The 17,225-nt window shown below is 38.1% G+C and overlaps 1 protein-coding gene across 10 annotated transcripts in view; it reads right to left on the bottom strand.

The window, feature by feature from the left end:
* The window catches only part of FARS2 (phenylalanyl-tRNA synthetase 2, mitochondrial), a 224,925-nt gene that overhangs the window by 129,086 nt on the left and 78,614 nt on the right, over positions 1-17,225 (bottom strand). For all 10 annotated transcript variants that reach the window (XR_014025978.1, XM_081324194.1, XM_081324195.1 and 7 more), the window contains one exon: positions 16,104-16,235. Coding sequence is in view for 9 of the 10 variants with exons in the window: in XM_081324194.1 (XP_081180320.1) it covers positions 16,104-16,235 (132 nt within the window). In the remaining variant the exon portion in view is untranslated. The remainder of the gene's footprint in view (positions 1-16,103; positions 16,236-17,225) is intronic.

The following is a 17,225-nucleotide window of genomic DNA, read 5'->3' as shown; positions in this document are numbered from 1 at the left end:
CAGGAGCTTTAAGAAACAGGAACTATCCAAGTGGTTGCCTTCAGCAAACCAGCCCTCCCACACATTCCCCTTATACAGAGTTCAGGGCGTGGCTTCTCTCTGCCTCCTTCCGAGGAGCCCCATTGCCTTCCTCTGTTTACTCCTAATTGACTGCCTCCTGCGTCGGGCGTTCTTGAACAGGGCCAGCTGTGGGTCATCTTCATCCACGCTGTCAGGCTCACACAGCTGGGTCTCCGTGGTGACCAAGTGGGAGGGGCCTGGCTGAGGGCTCTCATCAGCAAGATCTTCAACCCCCTCAGCAAGGTCTTCAACACCCCCCTCCTCCTCTGAGTCATCCGACCCAACTGCCGAACCCACAGGCTGACCCTGAATCACAACACAAAGCTTTAACAAGCATCTTTTGTAAATTTAGTGTAACACAATTATCCAGGTCACTCTCTTGGTTTGTTATTGGGTGTATCCCTTTTAATTATTAAGTCATCCATCACTTTCTTTTGTATGGCTAATGTAGCATCTTTTCCCATAGCATTCTTGTAGCCTCTCATTTTTATATCCACTTTCAAATCATTCCCAATCTTATCCAGTAAAACTTGTTCCTCTTCCACAACATCTTTTAAACACAATTTATCAGTAGAGGCAGACACTCTTGAAATTAACTTCTTGGTCCATTGTTCAAAAATATCCTTCAACGTGCATGGTTAAAATATTTTGCTCCATTCTATATTAATAAGTCAAATGTAAGTATTTTTCTCCTTTAATTGTAAATTTTAGTTCCTTCTAGTTCCCTCTAGTGTCCAACTTCAAAAGTCCCATCCTATCATATTTTTTAAGAATTCAAGACAACTATTTTCCCACAGAAAGGATTCTTAAAATTAATTCCAAAATATTATTTCAAAACTATCTGGATTCTTAGTCTATTTGTAACTTTCCAAAATCCAAGTGGTAGTTACAGTCTTGCTGGTTATTTAAAAACCTTTTTTAAAAAATATATTCTTAAACTTGCATTTAAAACCTTCTTTGCTAAGGATTGAAAAAAACCCGATTAGAAAAGGAACTATGTGAACCCAGTGTCCTTTTGAGGGCGCCAATTGTGTTTTGAGCAAAATTGAGTATTCTCCTCATCATCCAGAGCCCTAAACCTGCTGAAAACTGTCTTGTAGACTCCTTGTGAGGAGCAACTGTCTGGAGTACTTGTAGTCAATCTCAAGTTCTCTCCTTGTCTGGAGAGGAATTACAAAGACCTGTTCTACTCACTGGCTCTTTGTTCTGCTATGATGGTCAGCTCTGCTTTTAGCGAAGCTGCCTTCAGTTCGTCACTGATTACAATAGTAATTTTGTAGGAGTTGCAATGTATTAAGAGTTATAACTGAGCAGATCTCTAAACCAAAAGAAAGGCATTATGTGAACAAGTCACTAAATAGTGCACAGCAGAGTGAATAAATATATAAATAATTTTCTCTGTAGCTACCAGATAGCGTGGCTTTCTGGGGGCCGGTAATAATGTATAGCCATACATGTGACTGAAAAAATTCTTTTATAAATGCTTTATTATTGCATTTCATGGCAGTTTTGTCCTTCGAAATCTGCCTGTTTTTCTAACACTCTGTTATGAGGGACTCCTACATATTCGGTTCAGTTCTGGATTTCTCAGTAGAATGGAAGTTAGAAAGAATAAAAGTTTGTGTCTTTTAATTGTTAGGCACTTTTCCCCCCTATCCTACTGCAATCAGTAGGAGGAGACTAATATTAATTTTAGCTGTCTAAATTCTGTGCCAGTTCAAAGAGAAGGGGTGATTGTTAGAGCTTGCCCAACATTGAATTTCGCTGACATTAGAGAGAGCTGCTCTGTTTGAAGGAAACATCCAATATTGGTTTTCTCCCTTTGAGGTCATTCTCAAAAGGAGAAATCCTTATACATCCTATCATCCTTAGGGCACATGTCTGAATCTGTAGGACTGTAAAATAAATGCTGCATAAATCCTTCTCCAGTTACTCATTTGTTCATTTCCTCTGGGTTTAAAATATGGACAATTCTGAAATATTAACTGCAATGGCATGGAAATGAAAGATTTGAAACGTAACTCTTTTTTTCAGAACTCTGGATATGCACCTCTTTTAGATTCTACTTGAAGGAAAAAATGTTTTGAATATATTACTAAAATGTGGTGCTCCATTGCCAAATTTTGGCAATGCAGTTTTGGGAATTTGGGAGACTGCATTAATATAGCTAGGAGTCATGCTTTGAGATATACTTTAGATGTAATGGTACGTATATTATTAGTTTATTCACAAGCGATACCTTCCACTGAGATCTTCAAATTATTAATAACAATGTTATTTCTTAAGCCCCAATAATATTCTTTGTAAACTGAAATGCTGCTGATTTGTGAATATATAGATGATACATCTGTCATAATTGATTTATAATTCAAAGAAAAGGCAGATACTGGTTCATGCTTATACCGATTATATGAATATACACTCTAAGGCAAGAAGTCTTTTGGGTTCCAAGAAACTAATTTTTTATTGATACCTTGTTTTGTGCTAGGGAACATTTCTTCCATTATTGTAATAAAGGTTATTTTAAAAGGCTCTGCATTAACTTGTTTTTCAAAAAAGGTTCTGAGTGCCTTGAGAGCTAAAGATTCTTATAAGTGATGGTACATGAAGCATTTAGCTAATGAATTATTCCAAAAGGACAAGAAATGGAGGGAAATCTTTCCTGTGATTCACAGTAGTATGGATTTCCATAATCAGTGCTATTTGTAATTTTCTATAGCTGCAATATCGCAGTTGTACACATCATTGTTATTACAAAATAATTAAATATGTTATCAGTTCATGGAAGAAGGCCCTCCCAAATAAAAAATTATATGAGGCATATATCAAAATTCATACCTGATGATCTTTTGGGCGTAGTTCTTTTGGTTCATGTAAATGCACTGGAAAGATGTGGTGAACTGCAGATATTTACTGAATTATTCAATTAATTTTTTTGATGAAGTGCATCAGAAGTGACTATAACTAGATGAAATACTGATTTCTGAATTGCTTATGGTGTAAAATTTATTTATTTATTTGACCTTTATCCCAGATTTATTACTTTATAAATACCTCAAGATAGCAGACATACCTAATCCTTATTCTTCCTCCTATTTCTCCACAACAACAACCCTGTGAGGTGGGCTGGGCTAAGAGAGAGTGATTGACCCAAAATGACTTAGCTGGCTTTCATATCTAAGGTAGGACTAGAACTCCCAATCTCCTGGTTTCTAGCCTGGTGCCCTAACCATTAGACCAAACAGCTTGAACAAGACGTATTAAATTTATTAACCAAAGAAACACCCAAGTAGTAAAAAATTAATATACAAATAAAACTTATACTTGGCCAAATTCAGAAAACAGCACTACAGAAATCACAACCATAAATATTCAGGGAATAAGATATGTATAAGTTACTAAAGAAAACTTGTCCAAAAAAAGGAAGCATCTTCACTATTCTTCCAGCAAAGGGAGACCAAGGAATTCAATCATTTCTTTGCATGGTTCTGTGTCCGTATCATTAGAAAAGAGAAGGTGAAGGTGCTGCACTATCCAAACTAACTGTGTCAGATTGAGCTTAGCTGTTGTGACCCAAAAATGAGATGGGAAAAATTTAGGCATTGTTGGTCCTCTAGTACCCTTGTTCATCATGGCTAATTACAATGTGGTCTACCCAGAAAACCATGCGAAAGTTTTATCTGGTCAGAATATAGCAGCTTGAGGAGTTAGGGACATGGATGGTTTTTATTTATATTATTTGTTATTTATACATCAAATTTAGAGACTGGCCATCTCATTCCTAGAGGGCTTTGCCCATGTAACACCACCACTCTGAGAACATTAGCCCTCAGTTGGCTTTTGAGTGCAAAGAGGTGTCAAGGGTTACTTAAATTACTACAAGATTCAGAATGCAGGTTTGTTCAGGACTGCATCATCTCTCCATCTCCTTCCCTTGTAAGGAAAAAATCTGGAAGGGAAGGGTCCCCCTAAATCCCTACCCTTTCTTCCAAAGTTGAGATTGGCCCAACTTTCTTGGATTTTTGAAAACCAATTACAATGGGTTTTTTTTTCCAGCAAGCCTCTGGTAGTGCTGCATATAGTCCCACTTACAGGAAGAATGTTTTTGCTTTTGACTATGAGTTGTTTAACCCAATTTGGCAGTTGGGTTAATTGATGCTATTGTTATTGTTTTGTAATTAAAGAAAATTAAACTCTATAACTGAATTTAAGTACGCAAGAGACTCAGAATGATTAGAATGGCTTATAAACCTACGGTAGATATATATCACTGCAGATGGGGACTGCAGCTAAGAAATTAAAAGACGCTTGCTCCTGGGGAGGAAAGCCAGGGCAAATCTGGACAGCACAATAAAAAGCAGAGAAATCACCCTGCCAACAAAAGTGTGTATAGTCAAGGCTATGGTCTTCCCAGTTGCAATGTACGGCTGTGAAAATTGGACCATAAGAAAGGCTGAGTGCCAAAGAACTATGGTGCTGGAGAAGACTCCTGTGAGTCCCTTGGACTGCAAGGCGATCAAACCGGTCAGTCCTAGAGGAGATCAACCCTGACTGCTCTTTAGAAGGCCAGATCCTGAAGTTGAAACTCAAATACTTTGACCACCTAATGAGAAGGAAGGACTCACTGGAGATGAGCCTAATGCTGGGAAAGATTGATTGCAAGAGAAGAAGGGGATGACAGAGAATGAGGTGGCTGGATGGAGTCACTGAAGCAGTAGGTGTGAGCTTAAATGGACTCCAGAAGATGGTACAGGACAGGAAGGCCTGGAGGAACGTTGTCCATGGGGTCGTGATGGGTCGGACACGACTTCGCAACTAACAACAACAAAGATATATAGAGCCAAGTAAATGAGAGGAAATCAGAAACAAAATGCACATTTGAAACATAGAGATGATACTGGAAAAGATACCACAAGAACTGTTAGGAAAACATGAATTCAGTTTAGGAAAAAATGACAATGTGAGGAAAAAAACAAACCTTAATTTCTTTGGTATAAGAGGAAAGGAAGGGTAAATACAGCCAGGGTTTCAAGATACTATTGTAGCCAAATCAATAAAGTAGAATAGATTTCTTGTGGCATCTGTATCCTGACTGGGCCTACCTCAAAGAGTTGACATTAGAACTAAAAATATACTTTCATCCCTCATCAAAGAAACAAGTTATGAGGCTTCAGGGGAGGGAAACAAAAGATACTTCTGAACAAAAGACAGGAGGGCTGACTCCTGAAGACCCGAGGGGATGCAGCTAGAAACAAGGAGTCATAAGACAGTTAGTCCTCAATTTAATTAGCTAGCATAGTTTAAGTCTTCAATTTGTGACCTCAGCAACTGTTTGAAATTAGAACCTAGTTGAAAAAGTGTATTTATAAACTGGATCTTAGTTCCTATAGTTGTCCACACTCATGGTCGTGTGATTGCACTTCAAGCATTTGGCAACATGACTGAATTTACAGTGCCCTACAGTCATAAAAGATTGCATTTTATTACAGTTTCATCAAAAACTGATACTTACTTCACGATTTTGGCAAAACTGTGCCAAAACAAACAATGGGTTGGCTTAATAACCACAGTTTTCACTTAAGAACGGTGGCATTCATTTTATGACTGCTGCACCTGCTTAACAGCTGCAAGAAAAAAAGTCATGTGACTACCCTGTTTTATGACCATTACAACCTATAACTAAAATGGACAGGCTCCATTATGGGTGTAACTCAAGGACTGCCTGTTATTGGTAATGTACTGGAACAGAAGCAAACATCTATTGTTCAAAATCATTGATTTATGAAGTGTATTGTCTACTAGGAGCATAGATTATAAATGCAATAGAACAACTTCCAAGATTTATCAACTTCATTAATAATTACCCTTTTTGTACTAATCTTGTTGTTGTTAGTTGCGAGGTCGTGTCCGACCCATCACGACCCCATGGACAATGTTCCTCCAGGCCTTCCTGTCCTCTAACATCTTCTGGAGTCCATTTAAGCTCACACATACTGCTTCAGTGACTCCATCCAACCACCTCATTCTCTGTCGTCCCCTTCTTCTCTTGCCCTCAACCTTTCCCAGCATTAGGCTCTTCTCCAGTGACTCCTTCCTTCTCATTAGGTGGCCAAAGTATTTGAGTTTCAACTTCAGGATCTGGCCTTCTAAAGAGCAGTCAGGGTTGATCTCCTCTAGGACTGACCGGTTTGATCGCCTTGCAGTCCAAGGGACTCGCAGGAGTCTTCTCCAGCACCATAGTTCAAAGGCCTCAATTCTTTGGTGCTCAGCCTTCCTTATGGTCCAACTTTCACTGCCATACATTGCAACTGGGAAGACCATAGTCTTGACTATATGCACTTTTGTTGGCAGGGTGATTTCTCTGCTTTTTAGTGTGCTGTCTAGATTTGCCATGGCTTTCCTCCCCAAGAGCAAGTGTCTTTTAATTTCTTGGCTGCAGTCCCCGTCTACGGTGAACCTGGAGCCCAGGAAAATAAAATCTGTTGTACTAATCTATTTGGATCCAAATGATACTGTTAAGAGCAGCTACAACTATCACCGTGGTTTTTGAAACTATTGGAGGAAATCTCAGGAATTTGTCAGGCACAAACAACCAGACCCCACGTGTACAGGGTTCAAGGTAACTACTTTATTATGTTGTGCCTATAATACAGAAATCTCCTACTCCTAGGAACAATTACTTAAGACTTCAAAGAACTTGCAGGACGGGATACATCTTTGTCTCTGTCTGTGTGTGTGTGTGTGTGTGTGTGTGTGTGTGTGTGTGAGTCCTAGCTCTTTTGCAGTTGTGCAATGACTTCAGGCTAGCTCAGTGGTGGGATTCAGACAGTTCACACTACTTCAGCAGAACCGGTAGCTATTTTTTTGTTGCCTGTGCCCAGAACGGACTTCCGGAAGCAGCATCCACACAGAGAACTGGTTGTTCACATATTTGAATCCCACCACTGGGCTAGCTCCATGCTTGATCCCTTCTCCTTGGCAGGCTGGGGGCTTCCCAATGAAATGTGACACTTTATGTCTATTTGCTAATGCTCAGAGAATTGGTAATAAACAAGATTAATTTGCATTCTTTGATAAAGAATATGACTTAATAAGTGTAACTGAGACTCAGAACACAGCAATGGAAAGAAACAAATTGTTCAAAGGAACAAAAGCAATAAAAAGGGCGGGCGTACACTGTATGTTTCCATAATACCTTCTCAGAAATCCAAATGAATTAACCTGCCAATACTATATAAACTATCTTTGTTAAAATATGTGCAAGAATGAACAAAAGCCATACCGGTGTCCGTTATAACCTGCTCAGTATGGAAGATGGAAATCACAGGCTTTTAAAGAGATATGAAGTAATCATGATGGGAGACTTAAATTACCTGGATATCTATTGGGAGACAAATTCTGCCAAGCATGTTGAATCTCAGAAATTCCTTATCTGTCTTTTTGACCACTTCTTCTTTCAGAGGTAGAGGAAAGCACAGGTAGATTAACTATTTTTGACTTAATACCCCAGCAGCATGGTAAACTCAGACAATGAAGTAGCTAAAACATTGAGATAAAGTGACTGTTGTGGGAAGTCAGCTCCCCAGAGAAGGAAATATTAAAAGGGCAGGAAAATACATTTCCTAAAAAGAAGTTAAAGAGGCAGAAAAGCATGCCCATTTTTTCTTAATAGCCCTAAGTCTCCCTCCCCCAAGCAGAAACCAACTCTATAGAAATGCAGATGTGATAATCTTGTCAGGAAACTGGGATTAGGAAGAAAGATCTCTAGAGTCAACATTAGCCACAGCCCCAGGGAAGCAGGGGACATAATAGGACGTACAACCAGCAAGAATCCTAGAGGGGCACACCTAGGCTCAGGACAGAATACGTGACAAAGGAAATACAAAGCTTGAAACAGGAAATAACTCCAGACAATAGAGTCCAGGGGGTATAAAAACCCACTACCCACATGTGCTCAGTCCTTCTTTTTCTGTTGGATCCATCTTTCTGTCTGGCTTTCCTCTGCAATAAACTACAACCTTCTTCCCAAAGCAGTTGCCATGTTTATTCCCCGCTTGGAGGAACCATGAGAAGACTTTTCTTCCTACACTGTGTACTGCTAAAGTCCTTAATATTAAGGAAAACTAAACTTGAATGGAGTGAAATGCATACCTTCAGGAAATCAGATCTTACTATAATATTAAATTTAATATAATATTAAAATATTAAATCTATTAAATATTAAATGTAATATTTTAACATGAGTTTAATAAACATAACTTGGGTAACATTAAAATAAGTGATGATGTGGAAAAACAGGCATGTAACTGAGTCAAAAAGATAGTTGAATTATGGAAAAGCATTAAAAAGGATAATGTTATGATGCCTCATACATGTTAACAAAACTAGGGAAGCAAAAACTACTCCAATTTTATCCCTAACACTGTAGGGATAAATTCAGATTCTTGAAATTCCTATTATAATTTCCAAGATTGGTAGCACAGTGGTTAGAATGCAGTATTACAGGCTAACTCTGCTCACAGTCTAGAGTTCGAGCTTTCTCATCCTTCTGGGCTTGTAAAATGAGGGCCCAGATTGTTGGGGACAATATGCTGACATTTGTAAACTGCTCAGAGAGTAAAGCACTACAGAGCAATATATAAGTCTAAGAGCTATTGCTATTATTGTAATTATTGACATTTAATTAAGTCAGCATTTCTCTGAATACTTTGAGAAACTTTTTCCCACATTTCTCTCCACCTGGGCCAGTTCACTATTAGTTTATTTTTTCATTCCCAACCAGCTTAATTACAGTATTTATAAGGGATTTGCCTAATGCTCTGCTTATAATTTTTATCTACATTATTATCCCGCTTTACAATTTCCAGGACTCTATAAATTAACCAGTCTACTTGATTTGATTTCCCATTACCTTACTTTGCATACATTTTTCTTTAAACTGCTTCCACTTTTTAATCTTGCATAAACCTTTAATTCTACATTCAGAAGCCTGGTTTTGTGCTAGATTCTAATTTGTTCATTAGTCAAGTAAAGAGATGTAAAAGGTGTGCTTCATAAAAAATCCAGCAGTTAATGTCACAGGAGAACCGTGGGTTTCAGAAATCTGTCCATTTTAATAAATAACGGGGAAACACGTGTAATTGGATTGTCACACAATAGGGCAATATTTGATCATCTTACGCAAACACACAGATTGTGAATGAAGATAAATTAATTATTCCAAAGACTACAAACTGGAATGCACATAATGGATATGGCAGAAAGTTTTCAATCAGAAATGCCGACTTTCCTAAAACAATACATGTTTCTTTTAAGGCACATGCAAGCTCAACAAATGTAAACATGAAAAAAATGCATCTGTAACTTAAATATAGGCATAGAGATAAATTATAAGAAGGAGAAATCAAATGATGCATATGTTTCGAACACACTGTATGTGGGTGTAACTATGAGCAATGGACAGTGGGAGACCATAAACATTCACAGTTAGCACTGTCACTAGTCTAAGTATGCTATAAGTGACAGAGGTGGGCAGATTATAACTGGGCAAGGGCAAAAGGCTGGCAAAAAGAAGAAATTAGATGGAGAGAAATTAGATGTAAGTCCAAGATTGTAATTATAGTAGATAAGGGAAATGAGTTTAGTATGATTGGAAAAGACTCCTTGAGTTATTTTATTATTGAGGTGAACTGATGGAACACGAATGAATATACAAACACACCGCAATAAGTTAATGTCAGATCCTTGCCAATTTAATTTCAGGTTTGAGCATGGAGCAGAAACTGAATTGTTGTTGATTGCCTACGATGGTACCTCGATGGCCCAGGACATTCACTAGTTTAGGCTTTGTTACCATCAGCATGCTAATGGTAGCTTGTTATTTAACTCTACTCTAGACCAGGGACTGGTTCTGTGGAGAGAGGTTTTTCTGTGGACCGGAGGGTGCGTGGTTTTGTGTGCTGCCTGCATCCTGTAAATGGGGCTTCGCTTGTTTGTGCAGACCAGTTGCTGGCACGCTGTGGTCTGGTACTGGTCCATGGACCGGGGGTTGGGGACTCCTGCTCTAGACTAAACAAAAGATGCAGTGGACATCCTGCTTCAGTATCTGGATAGATTCTGGATAGAGAGGCCCACTGGTTTGAAAGAGTAAAAGAGGCCATCTGTGTTAAAATTGAGCAGCCTCTCTCAACAAAGAGGGAGAGATAAGACACCATCTATGTCCTGTCTGCAACATAGTTCTTTCAGCACTGTTCCAAGAAGTTTCCACACTCATTTGCACTCTGATTCAGAGAAATATGATCCTTCCATCCGCCCCACCATCCTATCAAAACTGATGAAGTTTTCTGGATGAGAAGCGAAACGCTTCAAGGAAAAAGAAAGAAAGTCCAGTTGCCTTTTAAAAAAGCACCTTTGAGACAACCATGACCTAGATGACTGAGAATATCATAGATATTCAGGGTCTGTAGTTTGTCAGAGACAAGATGGGCTGAACTAGGCTCAAGCTGAACTCCAGAATGATGGAGTGGCTGTTGTTCAGAAATCATGTGACTCTAAACTAGACAGACCTTTGAGATAGGGGACTGGAGGCTAAAATATATCAAGAACGGTTGCTGGAATTGGGTTTGTCTAGTTTAAAGAGAAGGAGTAGGGTTGACAGGATAGCAGTGTTCCAATATCTCAGGGGCTGCCATTAAGAAGAGGGAGCCAAGCTTTTCTTCAAAGCACCTGAAGGCAGGACAAGAAGCAATGGATGGAAACTAATCAAAGAGAGAAGTAACCTAGAACTGAGGAGAAATTTCCTGACAGTGAGAACAATTGATCAGTGGAAAAACCTGCCTCCAGAAGCGGTGAATGCTCCAACACTGGACGTTTTTAAGAAGAGACTGAACAGCCATTTGTCTGAAATGGTACAGGGTTTCCTGACAAAGCAGAGGGTTGGACTAGAAGATCTCCAAGGTCCTTCTGATATTGTATAGGCCAAGTCAAGAAATTAACACTGCAGATTCCAACAATACTAATTTACTTTTAAATTGTTTATTTTATTATTAAGAGACCCAGATTGGTTTAGTGATACAAACACCAGACTAGAAAGCAAGAAACTGTGAGTTCATGTCCCGCCTTAGGCATGAAAGCCAGCTAGGTGAAATTGGGTGAGTCACTCTCTCAGCCCAACTGAGCTCAGAGGGTTGTTGTTGGGAAAACAGGAAGAGAAAGGTGTGTTGGATGTTTGCTGCCTTGAGTTATTTATAAAAGTAATAAAGGTAGTAATAAATAATCAAATGAATAAAACATAAATTGTTGTAAGGTATGGGTAACAGAATTTTGAAACCCCATGTTTCTCTCTGCCTGATGTTTTATTAAACAAAATCAAGGTAGAATTACATTTCTTTCTCAGGTTTGCTTCAATCCCCAAAATGTGTCATCTTTTCTGCAAAGTCAGTCTTTAGCAGTTATTTCAGACCTTCTCAATGCAATGCCTAAATTCCTTACAGAAACAATGAAAGAGGAGCTTCATGATCTGGAACAGCAAGTAACAGGAAAACTCTGATTCAGGGGACACACTAGATTAGGGCTTCCTTGAAACTGGGTAATCTGGGTATAGTAATTCATGCCCTCATCATGTCACCCTTGGGCAACTGTAATTCACTCTATTTGGGGCTGCTCTGAAGACTATAAACTTCAAAAAGCAGCAGATGGTCAAAAGCTAATTCAGCAGAATTATTCTATGGTACTATGCTGATTATCTATAGGTTTTTTAAAAAAGAAGATTTGTGTTACATGCTTCTGTAATAATTTTTCAGCTTTCGGGTACGTTATATATTTAAACACAGAACTAAGGAGGGAAAACAACTGTAATTTGCTAACTTTTGCTTCTACCCAAATGCTTTTTTGCATGACTGTACATCAAGCCAATGGTCAACCAAAGAAGAAGAAATATTTGCCAAGTGAACTAGAAGTTGTAAGCAGAGATAGTTATGGCAGTGATATTTATAAATCACTTTTTTTGTCCTGGGATTCATAACAACAATTTCAGAAACCCAGCTATTGTAATCATTATTTCACACATTTCATTTCCACATAGACCATAAAATAATTAACTCTCTAAAATGTATTAAACATGAACATTTTTTGGAATGGATTGTTTACCTTTTAATCTGTTAAAAGTGTTGATGAGATTACTAAACTGTCACAGTTATCCAATAATGTAGGGGTCTTCAAACTTGGCCCTTTTATGACTTGAGGACTTCAACTCCCAGAATTCCTCAGACAGCATGTCTGGCTGAGGAATTCTGGGAGTTGAAGTCCATAAGTCATAAAAGCGCCAAGTTTGAAGATCCCTGCAATAATGAATACACCTTATCAGAGAGTCTCCATTAGAAATAACTAGAATATATAGGTAGTCCTCAACTTACGAATGCTCATTTAATGATGGCTAAAAGTTATGACAGCCTTAGAGAAAGTGACTTACTGTATGATTTGTAATCACACTTACAATTGTCCTAGCAGTCACATGATTGTAATTTGTGCACCTAGCAACTGGCTCGCATTTACAATTAGGTTGCAGTATCCTGTGGTCACAGTCACAAATTGCAATCTTTTGGGCCAATTTTCTCCAAAAAAACCTACCCATTGAGGAAGCTGGATTCACTTAATGACTATGTGAATCACTTAACAACTGCAGTGATTCGTTTTACAGCCAAAAAGATTTGCTTAATAACTGTTGTAAAAATTATTGTTGAAATTAGGAACAACTCAACCTATGACCAAAACTGTGGTCACAAATTGAGGATTAAAAGATTACCTGTGGTTTTTTTAATGGTCCCCTCTCCCATGTCCTCCCTGGTATATTAAACAATTGCTACTCCAATAATTTGGGTCTAAAGGTAAAGGTAAAGGTTCCCCCGCACATGTGTGCTAGTCATTTCCAACTCTAGGGGCCGGTGCTCATCTCCGTTTCAAAGCCGAAGAGCCAGCGCTTGTCCAAGGATGTCTCCGTGGTCATGTGGCCGGCATGACTAGACGCCAAAGGCGCATGGAACGCTGTTACCTTCCCACTGTAGTGGTCCCTATTTTTCTACTTGCATTTTTACATGCTTTCGAACTGTTAGGTTGGCAGAAGCTGGGATGAGTAACAGGCGCTCACTCTGCTTTGCGGCACTCGGGATTCAGCCTGCCAAACTGCCGACCATCTGATCGATAAGCTCAGCGTCCTTATTCCTGAATACAACATCATCAGTAAGATGTGAAGGGCCACTGTCTCAATGGCATGACTGAATCAAATTTAGCCTGTTACAGCAGATGCTTCCTTTCCTGGCTTTCCAGCCTAGTCAGCTGAAAAACTAAATATGCCCATTTTATTATTGGAATGGTTCAATACACATTCAAATCTCCAGCTAGCTGAACTGAGCTACATGAACTCTTCCAAATTCAACAAAGCCTGCTATATCATCCTTGTTAAATCCCAAGCACAGCAGTATAATGTTCTGTTTCAAATTCCTGCAGTGTTATTGAGAAGTAATTACATTTTTCCCCACAGACATCTGATATTGGATTGGCACACAAGATATGCTACATACTTCACCTGCTGGATAGCTTCTGTACAACTCATAAGGCACCATCTGCAAGAGGTACAAAGCTAGATGTGAAGGACAAAAAAAAATCTCTTCACAAAGAAACATACTCTGAGGTTTGATACAGCCTTCAAAAAACTGCATTCTGATGGATTCATCAATCCAGTAAATAAAACAAGTTAATATTAATCATGTTCCCTTTTAGCTATTAGTTATTACTTATTATATACTGTGTGCATGGTACATATCAACATTTTAAAACAAAGTTGAAACATTGAGAAGATTCTAAGGGTTGATATAACCCATATCTGATATCATTTCCCAAAGCAATAGCTCTGATCATCCCTAATTTATATGACTACTCACAATGGAACAATTGACTAATTGAATATATCCAAATACTCTTTTTAAGCAAAACAATCCATGATAATAAGAAATATTATAGAACATCTACTCAAGATATGACATTAATCTGCAACAAATACCACTAACTATTTATTGCAAGCTTAATAAAGAATAAAAAGACCTCCAAGGAAGAACGTGGTCCAAAACCCACATTCTGAAACTCTTTCACTCAGTAAACCATAAATGTAACTAAAGTATCACTAGAGGAAAAATAGAAGCGTGACCATTTCTTGGGTGTCTTGGGCTTGACTTGTGGCATACACGTCTATACATACCTCCCTTACTGGATGCCTTGGAGTAAGCCCCATTGAGTAGACTGAAACTTATTTTTGTACATTTACTCTGGTTGTTACATATGGTGTTTTTGTTACATTTTTTTCCTCAGTGGGAAAAGTTACTTTCTTCACAAAGGATATTAGGATTTATGAATGTAAAACAAACAAGAATATATTTTATTCTGCAATTCTTTCTAGATCACAGTATAGTGTTGCTCTGCATTGCTCATTGTAAAGTTCATGAGATAACATATGTTCTCCAAGACATTATGAGAAGCATTCAATCCAAAAATCCAATGAGAAAAAACAAACAGGAATGAGGTGGCTGTGAGTGACATCAATATTTTTTTTGCTTTTTCCTTTGTCCAACAATTCCTCAGCAGGAGACATGCTTCCACTAAAATGTCAGTAAAATCAAGGAAAGAGGGTTTTGAGGTAAAATGACACTAACTTTGGGAAAGCAAAGAATGAAAAGTTCCCTCAAGTTCCCAATTAAATACTCAAAACTAAATACAACAAAGCATATGGAAACCTCACTAAATTCTGCAATGTTCAAGGAGCAAACTACCTTCAGGGATAGATTTTTATATTTTATTTCCAAGATCCCACCATAACTATTCTGTTATGGCATTTTGACAAGAACAGGCCATCCGCTGCTACCCTTGAAGGCAAATGCATCCCAAATGTATTCTTTAAAATAACAATTATTTTTTCATTATTAATACATTTGTAATTATTAAACTTAATTTCTAGTTTTAACACATATAATAATAAAAAGATATTTTGCCCCTTTCTCATAACCATAGGGGTTTTGTTGTTAGTGTTTTTTTCATCAAGACAACAGATAATTTTTTAACTGCCAGCTGGCTCAGTAACAACTGAAAGCTATTTATTTTTAATGTTTATGAGAATCTGGCCATTTACTGAATACAATACTTCCTTGCATGTATAATTCTAAAATGTGTACGGGTAGTTTTAAGTCAAATACTATCTAAGAGGCTATCACATACAAGACAGAACACACTTGTTCTCTACTGAAATCAAAAGCTGGACAAGAATCAAGGAGATTGAGGATGAGTGAAATTGCCTGATGGTAAAATACATTAAATAATGCAAGTGTATATCTGGAAAAATAGCAGACTCCCCTTCACCGGATCTTTTCAAATAGAGATATATTTGTTGAGGCGGGGGAGGGGGGGAATAACTGAGTGATTAATCAATTCTTGTGCTGAAGAAAGGCTTGGACCAATGACTGATGGGATTTCTTCTTACATTTTATGATTTAATTATACACCTTAATGCTGTCAGCACTTATTGGTGATGGTAGTATTATACATCTGAGATTTTTAAATAAAACACTGTCTTGAAGGCAGATCTTTAGCAACCAATTTTTAGCTTAAGTCAAATTATAGTATAGTGTGCTAGAATTCAGTAGTTTTCCTATAGCTATACTATTCTATTAGGACATGTAAGTATATTTACATACTTCTGTGCAAACAATATAATCCATACATTATTCAATCATAAAGAGAAAAAATTACTTACTACCACTAGTGAATAGTTCAGCCTCAGTGTTAGTTTTTAATTTACCAATTAATGTAGCAACTTCGGCATTCAGAATCTAGGTTTATTCTCTGTCTCTAAGTTGTTAGCAACCACTGTTACTAATGCCGATCTGCAGGTGTATATAAGAGCATGCTGCAAATGAAGGCAGCATGCTGGGCTGTGAAAACTGATTGCACTGGAAGTCTTTGCTAAAGAGATGTCAACGAAGCAAAAGGAATTTTCATACCTGAGTTAACTAGCTGCTGCTCCATGACCCCACAACCCAAGACCTCCATCCATTCTCCTTGAAAGTAGATCTCCATCTCAAAGGAAGGATGAGTAAATGGAAAATAGCAGTCCACCCATCTAATCTTGAGTCCTGGAGTGGTTATAATAAAAAATATAAGCCAAAAAGAAAAGATGGGATTAAATGATACATTGCTCTGTAGTATACCCTAAGAAAAGTTTACCTTCCTTTTAATGGCATCAATACCTGCAAGCCATAAAAAGTAAATAGCCACATAATTGACAATACTTTGTGTGTAAGGTAATGTATCTTGGATTGTGTGGAAGAGGTGGGATAGGAGAAAGAGCTATGCCTTCTCTAATGGGAAAAAGCCTTTATGCAATTTAAGCACCCTTTAATCAGTTACTTGTTAAATTCCAGCAACCACATGGCTTAATCCAAGAACATGGGCAAAACAGGTAATTTTGTTGTGAGCAGTAAACTGGAAATAACTAACATCTCCCCAGAGATATAGATGATGTTTATATAATAATAATGGTTAATTGTTTTTATTAAATGTATCTGTATGATTGCCCAGTTCATATGCAGGTGGCTCTGGGCAGCCTACATTAAAATCCACAACGTTAAATATCATAACACTTGAACGTCTCTATCTCCATTCAGAGTCCTCAGGTCCACTGACAAAACATGTCTTTTGAGCCTTTTGGAAAAGCCACAAGGTGAGGATTAATTATACCTCCTGGGGAAGGATGTCCAATAGCAAAGGGCCACCCCTGAGAATGCTCTTTTCTGTAGTCCCACCAGATGTACATCCCTAATGGATGGGACCAATGACCTTCTCTGCCTTCCTATCCTAACCCTCTCCAAGAGCCATCTTGTCAGGGTTCAGTTTTAGCCTGTTGCACCCCATCCAACAGCCTTTAGGCACAATGAGAGGTCACAGAATCACTTAACTCATCACAGACAGAGATGTACACCCCATGATGGGGTGATCTCCCCCAGTGATTTTATGTAGATGTTAAACTTTCTTATAGGCAAATTTGGTGTCTTTGGTAATCAGCAAGCCTTCATAGTGTACTGGCTTCAATGGCTCTTCTATACTGTCCTTCAGATAATCTTCCA

Source organism: Vipera berus (assembly GCF_964194415.1).
Source record: "Vipera berus genome assembly, chromosome: 3".
Taxonomy (NCBI): domain Eukaryota; kingdom Metazoa; phylum Chordata; class Lepidosauria; order Squamata; family Viperidae; genus Vipera; species Vipera berus.
The sequence above is the reverse complement of the archived record's forward strand: the minus strand, read 5'-3'. Positions and strand labels throughout refer to the sequence as shown.